General features: G+C 36.9%; 1 protein-coding gene across 2 annotated transcripts in view; it reads left to right on the forward strand.

Annotated features, from left to right (window-relative positions):
- LOC136246702 (uncharacterized) overlaps positions 1 to 18,439 on the forward strand; it is a 62,987-nt gene that overhangs the window by 24,452 nt on the left and 20,096 nt on the right. For both annotated transcript variants that reach the window (XM_066038252.1, XM_066038253.1), the window contains exons 3-5: positions 6,447 to 6,513; positions 14,805 to 16,479; positions 16,852 to 17,204. In XM_066038252.1, the coding sequence (XP_065894324.1) occupies positions 6,447 to 6,513; positions 14,805 to 16,479; positions 16,852 to 17,204 (2,095 nt within the window). The remainder of the gene's footprint in view (positions 1 to 6,446; positions 6,514 to 14,804; positions 16,480 to 16,851; positions 17,205 to 18,439) is intronic.

Genomic DNA, 18,439 nt, shown 5'->3' on the forward strand with positions numbered 1-18,439 from the left:
GTTATACATCTTGTGCATACTGTCCAATATGTCTCTGAAAAAATTCCAGAGTTGAATTTGTTTTACCAATGACTTTAGAAATGTGTGTAGAGCAAGACAAATTCTGAGAAATAATCAAGCCAAGATATTTTGTAGATGGTACTTTTTGACCTTTCAACAGATAGTGATACTCAGAAGGGGGAGGCTTGTTTGTAACTATACTATTAGATGTTCGCGCTTTGTAAAATTCAAAGGTAACTACCAGATGTTTGACCACAGAGCTAATTTAATAATGTCATTTTGCAAGGTTTGGGCTGTTAATGTTTTCATAAATCAATACATCATCACCATAAAGCTTCAGTACAGAGTTAATATTGATGAATAGAAGTAATTATAGAAGGGGGCCCAGCACAGACCCTGGGGTAGACTAGAGGGCACAAGAGATGGTACACTAAACTTGTTGTCTACAGGTACTTAGCTTGTTGAGTTCTATTGGTGAGAAAGTCACATTCTAAACATGCTCCAGAAATTCCATAATATCCAGTTTCTGACATGGGGTACTTTGTCAAAGGCCTTTGAAGAGTCCAGAAAAAGAATATCACCTTGGTCCCCAGAATTGAGACATATGGCTATGTCATGTATAGTTGTTAATGAGCTGTGTCTTGCATGAGCAATTCTTCCTGAATCCATGTTGGGAATCACATAAGATAGAGTTTGTCTCAAGGTGTTTGTACACTGAACTACTGTACATACTATGTACTCAATGATCTTACATGGTATACTTGTTAGGGATATCAGCCTGTAGTTAGCAAGATTTTTATGTGATCCTTTCTTAAAGATTGGAGTGATACTGGCAGTTTTCCAGTCACTGGGAAGATGATGTTGATGTAGTTATACTTTAAAGCCATCTTATAAGCAGTCCATTTGGGATCTAAAGGCTCTATAGCTTTGTAGCTCAATTTAACCACACCATTCACCATGTGATAATAGTATTGTATGGGGATGCCCCTAGGTCTGGTAGAGTAAAGGCATCCTCCTCAGTAAAGACAGATAAAAAGTGTTTGTTGATAGTGTCAGTCTTCTCTTGTGAGTCACTTACTGCTGACTCATTGATTTCCAGTGGTGACTTATGTAGGAAATCTCATGACAATGTCAAACTTCTAAATACCAGGAAATCAACAGCTTGGCAGAGGAAATGTCCAGACACATGAAATGTTAGGAAATGTCACAACATGTGTTATTTACAGTATACTGGTTTACTTCAGGTCTGATATACAGTGGAATCTAAGCCAGTCACCTTTGGGCCAAGATTTCTTGGCCTTAATAGGCAGGTGGCTGCTTTAACAGGTGGATTAGGGTATACACTTCTCATTAGGGTAATTTAAAGCTGGTCTTTTAAAAGAGGTGGCCTTTCTTTACAGGTGGCCACTAAGGCAGGTTCCGCTGTAGCAATAAAAAGAATATGACTGGAAAATTCAACACTGACAATTCCTGTACATTTCCATACTGATATTTGGTCCAGAAATCTCACCTTTTTTCCTATTGATTCTAGGTTAAGGAAGTAGGAGAGAAAGTGGTAAACTGTGTGTGCTATAACACTGGGATTTATCTTTAAGTTGAGTTGATTGTGTCTGTGTCTGTGCCACTGCACAGACATGACACTTATAACTGTTGCATGACTATAGTACCAGTATCAAGTAGTTACTATGTTGAGCTAAAAAGACGCTCGTTCTGTCCAGAAAGTAAGCTATTAAGAAGCAAGTTATGAGTGCTAGTATTGAGATTTATCCTTCGAGTGTTTTGTGTCAGTGCCACACCATGTCAGACATTGGTACTGGACACCTAGCTGAATGCTAACAATGCCTGTCTTATCCAGAAAGTAAGTTAATAGTAAGGACATTTTGTTTTTGGCTTTGTTTGATAAATGTAGTAAGCAACCACCAGCGAGACCACAGGTTACTAATGATTTAGTAACCCAGCCACAAGTTTCTATTGGATTTAGTAACCTCTGACATCAAAGGAAATAATATGTAAATTTTCTAATGGAATTAGAAATAATCAGTCATGGGTACAGAATCAAGTATAGTGATTAGATGTCCACTAGTACATTTGCAGGTGTAGACAACCTTCCACTATGTACTTTTTAATTCTATGACCCTAATGAACCATAAACCATAACATACAATGTACTACATCTGTGTGTTTGCTTCTAGTCATGACTAGAATAATGAGTAATAATCACCCACCTAATCAGTTTTCAAAAATATGAACAAGAATCTTTTAATAAAGTTTCGTTGACCTAAGTTCAAAAGTTCCATTTGCTGTTTTGGATGAGTACACTTGATAGTCTATTTTGCTAACCATCAGTGAACTAAGATCAACCTGCTATGCTAATTATAATACTTATCATCATAACACAGAAATTTATTATAAAATACCACTAAAGCAGTTTCTCCTGTAAGCTGAATTAAAGCAGTATAAACTGTTATTATGGTACAGATATTAAAGGAATTTTGTTAATGTGTGTTCTTTGTACTCTTAATAATTTAGAGCAAATTAGAGAAGTTCCTATTAAAGTTGTGACAGTTTAATAAACCACCACCTCTATTATTTTAGTACAAACAAGTATACATAGGTAGAGTATAAACATTATATAGAACTTTCTGAGTTGTCTTCTTTGGAGCGTTTTCTGAAGTATACTTGAACTGCTTCAGTTATCATTCCTCAGACCATTAATAAGTGTTCATATAATGTTGTTTCTAGTTGTAGGACTAGCAAATAAGATTAGTTTGGCTAGTTTTGATGTTTTAAAGTGTGTTGTATGTGATTAAGCTAGCTATATATCTGTAATTACTAGAGTTGTACTGATAATCGGATTGGTAATCAGTAGAAGCTGATAAAATTAGCTGTAATTACCATAATTGGAAATCGGTTGTAATGGGCTTAGGCCAGCAGATTATGGGCATCTGGATTCAGCGGAATGGAATGGTGGACTGGAATGGACTGGAATAGAATGGTGGAATGGAATGGAATGGTGGAATGGAACAGTACTTTGGTAATTTCAATTGGTGGTCACCTCTTTATAAAGACCGTTTTACTTTAATGTTTAAAGTGCTGCTATCTTGTTGTTTTAGAGTGTATCCCCATAGAATGGTCTTATTGATCAGTTGTGCGCCACATGCCTAGAGTGATATCTGATTGTAATATAGCAATATACCCCATGCAAAAACAGTTTGGCTGTATGAAGTGATGTCCCCATCAAACTAAAAGTAACTGACAACTAAAGGAGCTATTATTTGGGTGAGGCCAAGAAATACTGACAAATAACTTGCTATAATTTATAAAAATTTGGTCCATCATCATTCACTCATACAGTCTTGCTGCATTCCTAATTAATTCCCTGTAACTCTAATTGGCTAGTAATTTATTATTATCAGCACTTTACAGTGACCAGCACTGAAGGTCTGACAGCAACATGTGCTGCAGCCTTAGGATTACCTAACCTAATTTCAGGGACTTAGAACTAGCTGCCTTTTTTCTCCTCTACAACACCGGATTATTGAGAAAGGTACCAATTTACTAGCCAATTAGATTTGCAGGGAATTAATACAGTCAGACTGCACAAGTCAATGATAAAGGACCAAGATTATTGTAAATTATACTTGCCAGTATATATTGACATTCATTTCTAGATATGGTGCCAGTTGCTTTTAGTTTCGTGGACACATATTTTTTTGTATAGTCAAACTGTTTTTTGTATGGGGTATATAGCATGTATTGTATCATAAATCAGATATCACTGGCTTTTCTAGGGGACATAACATGTGACACACAATTCATTAATAAGACTGTCTTATATGGCTCTAAAACAACAATTCAGATATTAAAGTAAAGTGGTCTTTGTAAAGAGGTGGTCTTTGTTAGAATGTGGTCTTTTAAAAGAGGTGACCACTAATTGAAATTACCTAAGTACCGTTCCATTCTACTATTCCATTCCATTCCACCATTCCAGTCCATTCCACCATTCCAGTCCACCATTCCATTCCACTGAATCCAGACGCCCGCAGATTATTAGTCTATTCAGCTTCAGCAGCTGCAATACCACTGGAGGGCTGGTGTCAAAGGCTCTGGTATGTACTTGGGCAATTTGTTTATGTTTTGTGGTGACCACAATAGTAAACAGTGGTGGTTCAAGCCCTAGCCCACTTGTCTGACTAGCAACTGCGATTGAGATAAGTATACAATTTCACAGCATTGGCTTTACTAGCTCTACTTTTAGTGGAGTGTGCACAAATATAATTGTAGAGACCTACAATCGGGTATCGGTTAACTATCAGTAAAACGGGGTAAAAATATATTGGATATCGGTTTTCCCTAAAAAGTGGGAATCGTTATAACTCTAGTAATTACTGTACTGTATCCACCACATAACTGTTCTTTCTTAGTTATAGAGTATTAGAGCCCTCACTACTTTATGGCTAATTAAAGGCATTCTTCATGTCCTTTAATCTTCCTACAGTGGAACCTCTCTTATCTGGGAAGTCTGGTGGATACTACTGTCTGTATCTCAGAAATATCTGTAACTAATAAGTGGTTGCTAATATGCTGAAGTAACTGTTGTAAATTATTATTATTGCTGTCAGTTTGTATTATACAGTTTGTTGGGTAGAAGTCTCTACAGAGCATTTATGGCCACTCCCCTTGGCTGTAATAATGTTTTATCACCTAGCAACCAATTATCAGTACAATAAATAAGCCACCAAACAGGTAAACCACCACCTTTAGGCTTCCTCCTTGTGCTTTCATCTAACCAAAACTTCATTATTGTCAATAGATTACCAGCAACGTCACTATTTTGGGCTGTCTGGACAACACAGGTGCCCAGATAATATAAGGGAAAACAAAAATCAAATACTCATTATGGAACAAGGAATTTGATTATTTAGTTGTTGTTTACACAACTGTAACCACAAATCCATTATTTTAAAGTGCAAAAATCAGCCTATGTGAAACTGTATAATTATGAAATTTTACAGCTGTTCAGTCTAGTATTGTTTATAATAACAAATAAACATTGCTCACCTGTTAGCAGTTGAAATGATTATCTCCAAGTCTGGTTTTCAGGTATTTGACTAAGCGTGCATTTGCATATACACTCAGTGGCGGATACAGGGGGGTTGCAATGGTTTCAGCTGAAACCCCCTCTGAGAATAGTGCGCGCCCCAAATTTATTAGTGGGTGATAAAATCACCATGAGTTATACGTAGTGTGTTACAGTAGGACCGAAACTTTCACTTTTTCCTTTGAAATCACAATTATGGCGTTGAAGAGCAGCAGGTTGTGACCTTTTTTTTTTTTGGTCTTCGACTTACAGTAGGCTGAAGTTGAATGGAATCTGAAACCCCCTCTGAAAATTTCTAGATCCGCCACTGACACTACTGATTTGAAATGTACAAAAGAAACAACACGTCACTCTAAAATAACAGTATAATCTGTCTCCTTATTGTTTCTCTTCAGTACAGTGTCATTATCACTACAAAATCAAATCATCTACAGTGCTTATTGTCAACCACCAAAAAAATTTGTGATGGTGTCATCTCATCTGCAATAATGTGCAAGGATACCACATGTGCCAAGTAGTGTTGTTCCAGTTCTCAGTACTGGAACTATATAAAAGTAATTCCAGTACCAGTAATTTTATTCTACATGTAATTCCAGGTATAGAACTAGAACTTGAGCTATAAAGAAAATTAATAAACTACTGGAACTGATTCCTAATAATGTGATTTGTTTATGTGATAACTGTTTGGCACTTTGATACTCCTACTCTAAGTACCATAATTTTGATAACTCTGTATCCCATAATTGAAATTTTAGATCATCACAACAATAATTCTTTATTATGATCCTACAAAGCATGATACAGTTTAATGTGGTATTTTTTTTATTTGGCTAGCAACTTGTACTATTCTTTTTATTAGGACTGTTATCTGCTAGCATTATTCCAGTATAATGATTATTGGTGACAATCATGGTAACATACATAATAGATTAAACCTAGTGATGAAGTAGCTTTCATTAGCTGTTCCTACAGTCAGCAATAAAATGTTGTGTAAAGCATTAATAAATGTGACCAGGCCTGCGAAAATAAGGCATGTGAACATGAACTACACTCCATCACATAACAGATCATACAGTATCTCAATACTGGAATGGTAATATCTGCATTCTACAACTTGTATTGTATAGCTAATCAACTGTTTAATAAGTGATGAAAATTACATGGCCTAGCATAATGACATAATAAGTTATGAATCATGAAAGTTCTAATTTTATGTACCCACATTCCCTAATTTCTCAGGCTCAGTCACAAACAAAGTTACACTTTAAATTATATGTACAGTATGACATTAGTAATGGTCATAGTGCCTGTGTGCTATATTATTGTTGGTGTATATTTAATACAGAAAGACCAAGCCAAAATCAGTGACATGGTAGCTGAATATGAGAGAGCTCATCCTGAAGTAGTAAAAGGTAAGATCGAACCTCCTCCATAATCACTTAATATAATATTGCAGTTCCTGTAAAATGTTCACATCACTGTCACTACTCACCAATTGCTTGTCCAATGCTCCCTTCAATACTTCACTGTTTACATAGCAATAATAATGCTACAATGAGTAAGACCAAGCCACACAGTATAGTATGTCATGAGGCTCAAGAAGCCAGCATACCACACTGTGGGTATATTGATAGAAAGAAAACACAATTTTCACAGATATGTAGCTCTATGATTCCTTATAGCATAATGCAACTAATTTTACTGTAGGGATGCCCACCAGCAGAAGCTCATAAGCTTCAGTGCTTATAAGCCCCTACCATCAGGTATGGGAGTCCACATACCAATTTTGAAGGAAATCACCCTAGCCGTTCCAAGATATGTACAAACAACCGAGGTTTTTTTAAATTTTATTTGGCACATTTTAATGGAGTTATTAATACAAATCTTAGTACCGATTTTGGTTCAAGGTTTCATTGTGACCAATTATTTGTGTAAAATGAGATCAAACTTTTTCCATGCGTACACAGTAAACTACTTTGTGAAATCAGTTGAAAAATGGTCTGTAGCTAGTTAGATTAACCTTCATAGGAGTGCCTTTTAGTAACCTGAAAGAAATCAAGGTTAAAATCACCAAGATACATCTCAAAAACCAACAGTGTGTAACAATGAGTATAGTTTTATACAAATATATTGTATGGTTTTTGTAACTTACAATAGTTTAGAAGCAGCCTCTATAAATTTTGTGTGAGAGTTGCAAGTTAACTAGACCTACATAAAAATAATGTGACTGGATATGTGAAAATGGGTCTTATATTATCAAGACACACGGTAGTGTGTCGTGCGGCCCAAGAAGGCGGCGTGCCACCCGGGAGTATATTAACAGGAAGAAAGAAAACGCAATTTTTACACCTATATAGCTCTGTGATCCCTTATCCGATTGGAACTAAATTTGCTAGACAGGTGCCGGCTAGTAAGGGGAGTCTACACACCAAATTTGAAGAAAATCGCTCCAGCTATTTCCGAGATACAAGCGAACAAAATTTCTTTTTAATTTCTTCGTTTTTTTCTTCTTCTACTTCTTCATTTCGCACACTTCACAAAATCCACCATAAAACACGAATGCGTGCTTGGATCGGGCGGACATTTGGCACACTTAAAGGGCTCGTTAAGGCGGATCTGTGTACCACCTTTGGTAGGAATCCGATGAACATTAACAGAGTTATGACTGATTATTTGCGTAAAATAAGGTCGAAGGTCTGTCACGCCTACAGGGTAAACTCCTTTGAGGAATCAGTTGAAAATTGCTATGTAGATGGAGCAACCATCGTAGGAGTGTCTTTTTGTGGTTTGAAAGGAATTGGGATAAGACCATGGAGATATGACACAAAACCCGACCTGTGTCAAAATTACGTGATCGATTTTTATGAATAAAAAACTATTAGTTTTCGTGTCTATCAGGCAAACCGCTTAGAGCAATGAGCTTAAAGTCAGTATGTAGCTGGAATAATCATCATAGAAAGTCCTTGCAGTAGTACAGAAGAATCGGATTACAAACCACTGAGTTATGATTCGAAAGGCAACTCCGTGTAGCAAATGCGAGATGGAGATACTCTAATAGAACAGTCACCCTAATAAAGCATTCAGCTGCATTTATAATTTACTCGATTATATTGCATTGCAAATTATTCTGTAGGGAATTCAGTTACAAACAAGTCACCCTGTGGTCAGATCAGCTAGAAGAAGGTACCTAATAGAGAATTCAGCTACAAAGAAACCATCATGTAGAGAGTTCAGCTCAAACAAATTGCCCTGTAGAGAGATCAGCTAGAAGAAGTTACCTTGTAGAAAGTTCAGTTACAAAGAAGCAACCATGCAAAGTGTTCAGCTACAAACAAATCACCCAGTAGAAAGTTCCGCTATGAACAGATCACACTGTAGAGAGTTCAGTTAGAAACAAGTCACGTTGTAGAGAGATCAGCTAGAAGAAGTAACCTTGTAGAGAGTTCAGCTACAAAGAAACCACCATGTAAGAGAGTTCAGCTGCAAACAAATCACCTGTAGAGAGTTCAGCAGGAACAAGTCACCCTGTACAGAGATCAGCTAGAAACAAGTCACCCTGTAGAGAATTCAGCTACAAACAAATCACCCTGTAGAAAGATCAGCTAGAAGAAGTTACCTTGTAGAGAGTTCAGCTGCAAACAAATCCCCTGTAGAGAGTTCAGCAAGAAACAAGTCACCCTGTAGAGAGATCAGCTAGAAACAAGTCACCCGTAGAGAGTTCGTCTAGAAGAAGTCACATTGTAGAGAGTTCAGCTACAAAGAAACTACCATGTAGAGAGTTCGGCTGCAAACAAATCACCCTGTAGAGAACTCAGCTACAAACAAATCGCCCTGTAGAAAGATCAGCTAGAAGAAGTTACCTTGTAGGGAGTTCAGCTACGAACAGATCACCCTGTAGAGAGTTCAGTTACAAACAAATCACACTGTAGAGAGTTCAGTTACAAAGAAACCAAAATGTAGAGAGTTCAGCTGCAAAAAATCAATCACTCTGTAGAGAGTTCAGCTAGAAAAAGTCACATTGTAGAGAGTTCAGCTGCAAATAAATCACCCTGTAGAGAATTCAGCTACAAACAAATCACCCTGTAGAAAGATCAGCTAGAAGAAGTTACCTTGTAGAGAGTTCAGCTAGAAAAAGTCACATTGTAGAGAGTTCAGCTACAAAGAAACTACCATGTAGAGAGTTCAGCTGCAAACAAACACCCTATAGAGAACTCAGCTACAAACAAATCACCCTGTAGATAGATCAGCTAGAAGAAGTTACCTTGTAGGGAGTTCAGCTACAAACAAATCACCCTGTAGAGAGTTCAGCTATAATGAAATCATCATGTAGAGAGTTCAGCTGCAAACAAATCATCCTGTAGAGAGTTCAGCTATGAAAAGATCACCCTGTAGAGAGTTCAGCTAGAATAAGTCACCTTTTAGAGAGTTCAGCTACAAAGCTACCACCATGCATGTAGAGAGTTCAGCTGCAAAAAAAATCAATCACTCTGTAGAGAGTTCAGCTAGAAGAAGTCACCTTGTAGAGAGTTCAGCTGCAAATAAATCACCCTGTAGAGAATTCAGCTACAAACAAATCACCCTGTAGAAAGATCAGCTAGAAGAAGTTACCTTGTAGAGAGTTCAGCTACAAAGAAACCAGAATTCAGCTGCAAACAAATCACCTGTAGAGAGATCAGCTAGAAACAAGTCACCCTGTAGAGAGTTCAGCTAGAAGAAGTCACATTGTAGAGAGTTCAGTTACAATGAAACTCCCATGTAGAGAGTTCAGCTGCAAACAAATCACCCTGTAGAGAACTCAGCTACAAACAAATATGCCCTGTAAAAAGATCAGCTAGAAGAAATTACCTTGTAGAGAGTTCAGCTACAACAAAACCATCATGTAGAGAGTTCAGCTACAAACAAATCACCTGTAGAGAGTTCAGCTAGAAACAAGTCACCCTGTAGAGAGATCAGCTAGAAACAAGTCACCCTGTAGAGAGATCAGCTAGAAAACAAGTCACCCTGTAGAGAGATCAGCTAGAAACAAGTCACCCGTAGAGAATTCATCTAGAAGAAGTCACATTGTAGAGAGTTCAGTTACAATGAAACTCCCATGTAGAGAGTTCAGCTGCAAACAAATCACCCTGTAGAGAACTCAGCTACAAACAAATATGCCCTGTAAAAAGATCAGCTAGAAGAAATTACCTTGTAGAGAGTTCAGCTACAACAAAACCATCATGTAGATAGTTCAGCTACAAACAAATCACCTGTAGAGAGTTCAGCTAGAAACAAGTCACCCTGTAGAGAGATCAGCTAGAAAACAAGTCACCGTGTAGAGAGTTCAGCTAGAAGAAGTCACATTGTAGAGAATCCAGCTACAAAGAAACTACCATGTAGAGAGTTCAGTTGCAAACAAATCACCCTGTAGAAAGTTCAGCTATGAACAGATCACCCTGCAGAGAGATCAACTAGAAACAAGTCACCCTGTAGAGAGTTCAGCTAGAAGAAATTACCTTATAGAGAGTTCAGCTACAAAGAAACCACCATGTAGAGAGTTCAGCTGCAAACAAATCACCCAGTAGAAAGTTCAGATATGAACAGATCACCCTGTTGAGAGTTCAGTTAGAAACAAGTAATCCTGTAGAGAGATCACCTAGAAGTATCACCTTGTAGAGAGTTCAGCTACAAACAAATCACCTGTAGAGAGTTCAGCTACAAACAAATCACCCTGTAGAGAGATCAGCTAGAAGAAGTCACCTTGTAGAGAGTTCAGCTATAAAGAAACCACCACGTAGAGAATTCAGCTGCAAACAAACATCCTGTAGAGAACTCAGCTACAAAAAAATCGCCCTGTAGAAAGATCAGCTAGAAGAAGTTACCTTGTAGGGATTTCAGCTACAAACAAATCACCCTGTAGAGAGTTCAGCTACAAAGAAATCATCATGTAGAGAGTTCAGCTGCAAACAAATCAACCTGTAGAGAGTTCAGCTATGAAAAGATCACCCTGTAGAGAGTTCAGCTAGAAGAAGTCACTTTTTAGAGAGTTCAGCTACAAAGCAACCACCATGTAGATAGTTCAGCTGCAAACACATCACCCTGTAGAGAATTCAGCTACAAACAAATCGCCCTGTAGAGGGACCAGCTAGAAACAAGTCACCCTGTAGACAGATCAGCTAGAAGAAGTTACCTTGTAGAGAGTTCATCAGCTGCAAACAAATCACCCTGTAGAGAATTCAACTACAAACAGATAACCCTGCAGAGAGTTCAGCTAGAGTCAAGTTACCCTGTAGAGAGAATTCTGTAAAGAGTTCATCTACATACAAGCAGATCACCCTGTAGAGAGTTCAGCTACGTTTCAAGTCACCCAGTAGAGAGATCAGCTGCAAATTATCCTGTGGGGATTAATTGACATGTAATAAATATATGCTCTCTTTTTATATTGTGAACTCTTGAAATATGCATTATATATATAATTTGTACATTTACTGATAAAATCAGAATGAGTTAAAGTATTTATAAAATCTGCTTCATCTTTTTCTTTTTCCTGTGGTAAATAAAAAATATATAGGTTAAAAAGCCCCAAAGCTGGCCATAGGCCGGCTTTGGGGTATACAAATACAAAAAGAAGTGAAATCTAATCAAAAACAGCCAAGCTGTAAAAAAAGGAGTGCGGCCCTTGAAAAGGCTATGGTGAAAAAAGATGTGAAATCCAAGGTGGCGGCCAAGAAATGGCTGTGATGGTAGGTTAATGGTAAAAAATTTTAATAACGACAATTCAGGTGAATTTTGTGCCAATTGACCAAGCGGCACCAAATTTACCTGAATTGTTGTTATTAAAATTTTTACCATTAACCTACCATCACAGCCATTTCTTGGCTGCCACCTTGGATTTCACATCTTTTTTCACCATAGCCTTTTCAAGGGCTGCACTCCTTTTTTTACAGCTTGGCTGTTTTTGATTAGATATATATATATATATTGTAGCCTTTTCAAGTTTGACGGGTCATTACTCATCATGTGTTTAAAATCCATTGTTTTAAAATTCATCATGTGTTTAAAATCCATTGTTTTAAAATTACTTCCAGGAATAGTGCTATGGTAGGAGTGTAAGGTGACCAAGTTTCACGTTGGTACCAAACACACAAGTCAAGTTATGGATTGCCAAGTACATACAATTGGAAAGGCTATAAGACCCCATTTTGAAGATCCAGTCAGAAATGTAGTCTTAGGTCTCTGTTGGACTAAGTTGAATTATACTCTGGCTGCTTGTGTGAGGATGTGCATGTTTACAATTACACATCAATTAAGGCATCTGCACTGTGCCTATATACTTGAAGTTGGTATGGTATATAGAAATGCTTTTTTGCTTGAAAATGTGAGTGCAAGCAGTTAAAGGCTCTGTGTTGAACAGATGTTAACCAAATACATAAATTCAGAACACACTGTAGAAAGTATAGCAAAGCTGAGAAGATACTGTTCTGACTGCACATTTCATATTTCATTACTAAGCAATTATTAATTACCATTAACATAATAAGTGTATATACAAGTTAGACTCCCATAGTTCTAATGAATATGGCTTTATTTTGTTGAAGTGATTTGAAGAAACTGTTTATTTAATCATTATTAACTTAATTCATATTGCAAAAGAGGTACTTTAGTGCTGTACAATACAATGAATCCTGCCATTTTACATGTCTGAGTTTTTCAACTATTGAAACTTCTACACATTGCAAATGAAATGGCTATCTCATAGTCATTTCATTTACAATGTGTAGCCATTTGTCATGTACCTAGTATAACTTTTGTAAAATCATTTATAGTAGCACATGATTCTAACTTTGCTACTGGTGCTGAGACACAGCATTGCTAAAATCATACAGTACAGTAGTATTATCCAAACACCTGCTTGCCAATTTAATCATAAAAGTGTTCAGATAACTGAATTTGTTCAGATAAATGAAGCCCATTCATTTATATACAGAGTTCTGTTCAACTGCTCTAATAGAATGTATACCTCTACCAAAGAGTACATTATATTGCATACTTCAGCAGGCAGCTCATGTTACCATCTCCTGTTCATACAGGATATTTAATGCTTGGGCTTCAGCATCATGGGATGTACATTGATATAATTGTTTAGTTTTATATAAGTAGCTACAATTTTTTTTTCTTTTTGTCTTACCAGGGCTGCCGTTATTATTACTTTTTCAATAAATTGGTAACCCTGAGTCCCCTTTGTAATTCTATTGTACATGTAATGGTCAAATTATGACATCATCATCATCGTCACTTACGTATGCTGTTTGGATATTTGTGATTCGAATAATTGAGGTCCTACTAAAAGTATCACAGCCTCATGATACCTTCATGGCATCTTGGAGTATTAGTTAGGTATAACCAAGCCCAAAATTCCTTTAATACAACCTAAAATGCTTCCAATAGGATACTACAATTTTTTTTTGAATTATCCTGTGGAGTTTTCTACTGACTGGCTGACTACCTGACTCACTGCCTGAGTGATACACCTTGTACCTTCAGACAAAAATAACCTGATAATGGCTAAGACAAATGGGCTTAATTCTTTTACTGTTCAACGTCACTTCAGCCTAAGAAATTCTTTTTGGGATAACCGAGTTCATACAATGTATGCTTCATTGTGTCTTTCTTTGTCCCATTTATCTTTGCCAAATGTAATCCGTGGTAGCTTCACATGATGGCTTCCCTGCACTTATAATGGAAATTGTCAGAGTTTCCATTGCAGAGGTACTTGTCATAGTGTTTTATAATTATGTAATGCTATGTAATGGACAGAACATAGTAAATTTTTAAGGTTTTAGAAGCACTGAGATTGGATTGTAGGCTGCTTTTAGTTAACAAGCACAATAAATCTAATGCTTTAACCTGGCCAACTATAGGGCAAAAAATAGTTGTGACTAAACTGTAGCTTTGATTGCTCAATTAGAGTAGTTACTTGACTGTTATATTAGAGTATCTCGATCGTTTTTAATGCAGTGGGAGATGATAAGTGAAGTGTTTCTGAGGGTTTGACAGCTATAAATGGTGTTAGTTAAGTGCAACTGCATGCGTGCTACTGAAATACAGTGGTATGTAGTTGTTTTCTAAATTCTATGGCACAATTCTATGACAAATTATCAGCACAGCAATAATGAAGCTAGTAAGACTGCCACTGACCTAAATTAAATAGGGGCTTCTGTTGAAACCACAGAAAACCATCTAGATCTGCAACAATAAGTACAAAGAAAATTAAGTTCAATTAATAAAAGAAGTGAGGTTGTCTACAGAATTCAGACTGTCCACAGATCCCTCATAGTTGTGCGAAAATCTTTAAATTGAGCAACTATCAGCTGTGATTTTACATCAAATGTAAAATGAAAAAAATACCTGAGCTAAAAGGCATTTCTGAAATCTAAGATGCAAAGTTTAAAATGTGAGAATCCTGAAAAAGTGCATAACTGTGAAATATACATACCATAAAACTTTCTGGGTATACATATGAGTCATGAGAGGTTGAAAAGGTAGTCAAATTTCATCATTTCATGTGCTCACTTTAGCAGGCCTGGTCACATATGTATGTAATTGTTTTCAGTTTGTAAACTCTGTTGTAGCTTAAACTAATTGAAATGTTGGTGTGTTGTATGTAACACGTTTTTAATAATAATTATATATACTTTACATAGTTATTTTTATATTGTTACTACAGGTGACAGTGAAGAAGCCATCAGAGAAAACAAAGCTTATGCCATGGCATTGGCAAAGGGAGAGGCTAATCCATCTAGTGTATCCATATATGTTTTGGGACAAGAAAAAGCTGGAAAATCTTGCCTGGTTTCCACCCTCTTAGGAGACAAGTTTGAAGAGCGCATAGCAACACGTGGTGCCGATGTGGATGTGTGCACTGTGTTTGCTTCTAACTGGTATCGTATTGATAAGCCAGGGATTCCTAAAATAATGCAGAAATTATTTTATACCAAGCTTAAGGTAACAGCTGAGATTAAAATCTCTGCTGAACATATTGAGCCCCTGTCCACAGCCTCAAGCATGCAAGAGCTCCAGCAAAGCTTGCCTGAACTGCCTGCGGCTGTTAAAGCTGATCTGGAGCAAGCTAAGGCAGCAGTCCTAGTTGATGATGATGGCATTAATGCTATTATCTGGGACTTTGCTGGTCAGTCTGTCTATCATGGGCTGCACTCAATGTTCCTCAAAGAGGACAATGTAGCCATGGTGGTGTTTGATGCCTCTCAAAACCTCCATGATCACACACAAGGCAGAAATGTTGTCAGAGATCCATACACAGAAAAATCTGTAAATCCGACTACAACTGGTGCTGAAACTGTTTGCTATTGGCTGAAAGCAATCCACTCCATTTGCCACAAAGATGGTACCAAGCATGGCTCTAAATCTAAACTAGTACCAGTAGTATTTCTTGTTGCTACTCATATAGATGCTCTAGGAGATGAGAAGGCCATTGAAGAAAGAAAAAAACTAATTATTGATTGGCTGGTTCAGTTGCTAAAGGGGAAACCATATGCCCAGCATTTAGCCGGTATTAAGGATGGCCTCAGAAATGCATTGGAGAAGTATTGCTTTTTTATAAGCAATAAGGTTAGGAACCACAAGGAGCTAAATCGTTTAAAGGCTGAACTGATGGAAGCCTCACAATATATTTTAGGTAAAAAGCACCCAGTTGTCTACCTGAATATTGAAAAAGAGCTCTTTGCAACCGAACAGGCTGTAATCACTACCACTCAATTCCACACTATTACAAATGATTGTGGCTTCTTCACAGCCATTGGTAGTGAGGAGTTCAAAGGTGCATTGGCACACTTTCACAATAAAGGTAATATCCTACACTTTCCAAACACACAGTCATTGAGAGAAGTAGTGGTTCTCTCACCGCAGTGGCTGGCAAAATTCTTTGCCTATGTCATTGTTGCGCACCCATATAAATTTGATGCTAGTCGCCATGATGCACAATATGAGCGACTAATAAATCACGGTGTTTTGGTAGAAGATTTCATCTCTTGCATGGTGCAAAAATTTAACTTAGACCAAAAGAAATTTGGCTTTCCATTAACCACTAAGCAAGCTATTGAATTTGTGGGGCTATTTGGGTTCATTGCTGAAGTCGACAACAGCACTTACTTTTTAGAAGAAAAAATACAACTGCCAAAGCAAGAAGACAAAGTTTTTATTGTACCATCGATGTTACCTTGGAATTTACCCCAAACTGGCATCAATTTGCCAGCTGATAATGATGAAAACGTTTGTGTTGTTTATTTCAAATTTCCAGACCACTTCATCCCCCTCATGGTATTCTACCAGATGCTTGCTGCTTGCATCAACAGAAATATCAAGCAAAGTGAATATCTATGCCTGTAAGTTTGGTCTGTAATCAGCATTTATAATACATGTAAAAATACAACCCTGTGTGCCTATGTTTGCATTTATGGTGGCTTAACACGTACATGCTTACCAAACACCACAAGCAAAGCTATATCATACCAAGGTGTCTTTTACACCACTTTCCCATAGTTAGTACCCATAAGCTTTATTGTATTGTGTTATCCTTCCACAGCACAGTTTATAGTAGTCTCCCATTACTGGAGCTAAGCCATAGTATCATTAAAAGCTGCAAAGGCAGAATAAATGATTGTTGAAATAACACTATAAAATTAAGGAGTGTATGTTTATGACATATTTACTATATGAAAAAATAAGGTTTATTTCATGACTTCTTTAAATTGCAGGCTGAGGAGACATATGATCAAGCTAGTCCTGGGTATTGATCAATACTACTATGTCACTCTTTCCGATGAGAATGATAGTATACGATTAGCAATCACACCTGATGAAGATGGCGTGGTCAGCATTGCAGGGCTACAGAATAGATGGAATTTGATTGAGTTCTTTAGTGCCAAGCTGAGAGAAATCACAACAACATTTATGCCAGCCTCTGCTCCTCCAGAATGTTACATTCCTTGCAGCTTATGTCCAAATCTCCATATAAGATTAGATGAAACCAGAGCTAATGAAATGCCACTTCGTTGCTCTCGGGGAAGGTTGACGTCTGATTACTACAAGAGTCTGAGGCAATACCCAGGTACATACACACAGAGTATTGTACAATTGTGTGTAACTGTATTAGTACAGTATAATAAGTTACGTATACAATACTGTGTATAACTGTCATCATGTCACATATTTTGCTTTGCAAAGTTGTCATGCACACAATGATGCTTGTATAAAAAAATTTGTGATAAAATTTTATATCCAAATTTTATGTGTTGCATATTTGTATGTGACCTGTTGAGTAAAAACCAGTCATTTTCACAAAATTCTATTTTGCTTTAGAAATGTGGGGTAAACCACTGATGTTTGGCCACCAGAAAATTTCAGACGCTCATACTCCGAAACTGTAAAACATATTCCTTTGCATTTTGCATCATTGTTAGCTTAGAACGTCACCAACTAACACACCAAATTTTGTAGAATTTCCTCCAGGACTGTGTATTTGGCAAGGTATTAAGCCTAAGTCCAAATCTCATGACTTTTTGGCCAAAAGTACCTATTTTCAGACCACACCTCGCAAAGCACAGGAAATGCAAAGATTTAATACATGTAGCTAGGGTAACCACTCAAGGTCTAGTCCACCAAATATTAGCTTATAAATCAACGTTACACCTCAGATATTATTAAATGTATGAGCACATATAGGCCAATCAAATTTCAGTCATTCATTGACACATATAATTACAATTACTGATAGAATTTAGGAGAAAATTTAGATTTCAATTGTTTGACGCCATGAACATCAAAGCATATCATTTAGAGTGCTTAGCATGTTTTATGACGATCTGTAACTGGACTGTTCGCAAACTAGCTGCATGCAAAGAGTTAGAATACTTGTTAAAAAGCCACAAACAAACTTGTTTCAGTAAAATCTTCACATGGAATAATCTCACATGAAGAATGATACAGTACAGAGGCATTTTGAAATGAAAATTCAGTGATTGTTCTATTAGAGTAATTAAAATAATTATTTTGACTGCTTTTATTATAGTATTCAATTCTGAGTATCTAATTTGTTACAAGAAATCAAGATTTAAGTAAATAAATTATGAAAGCAGTCAGGATTATATATCAACTACTCTAATAGAACAGTCACATATATGAAATTCCATGTAAAATGCTTTTCTACTGTATTGTTCTTCATTTGAGAATATTTCATGTAAATTTTTTACTGAATTGGTGTTTGTTTGTGACTTTGTAGCAGGTGTTCTGACTCTGGCTGTGTAGCTAGTTTGGTAGCAGCCCAGCTATGGATCATCATAACAT

Source organism: Dysidea avara, chromosome 2, assembly GCF_963678975.1.
Source record: "Dysidea avara chromosome 2, odDysAvar1.4, whole genome shotgun sequence".
Taxonomy (NCBI): domain Eukaryota; kingdom Metazoa; phylum Porifera; class Demospongiae; order Dictyoceratida; family Dysideidae; genus Dysidea; species Dysidea avara.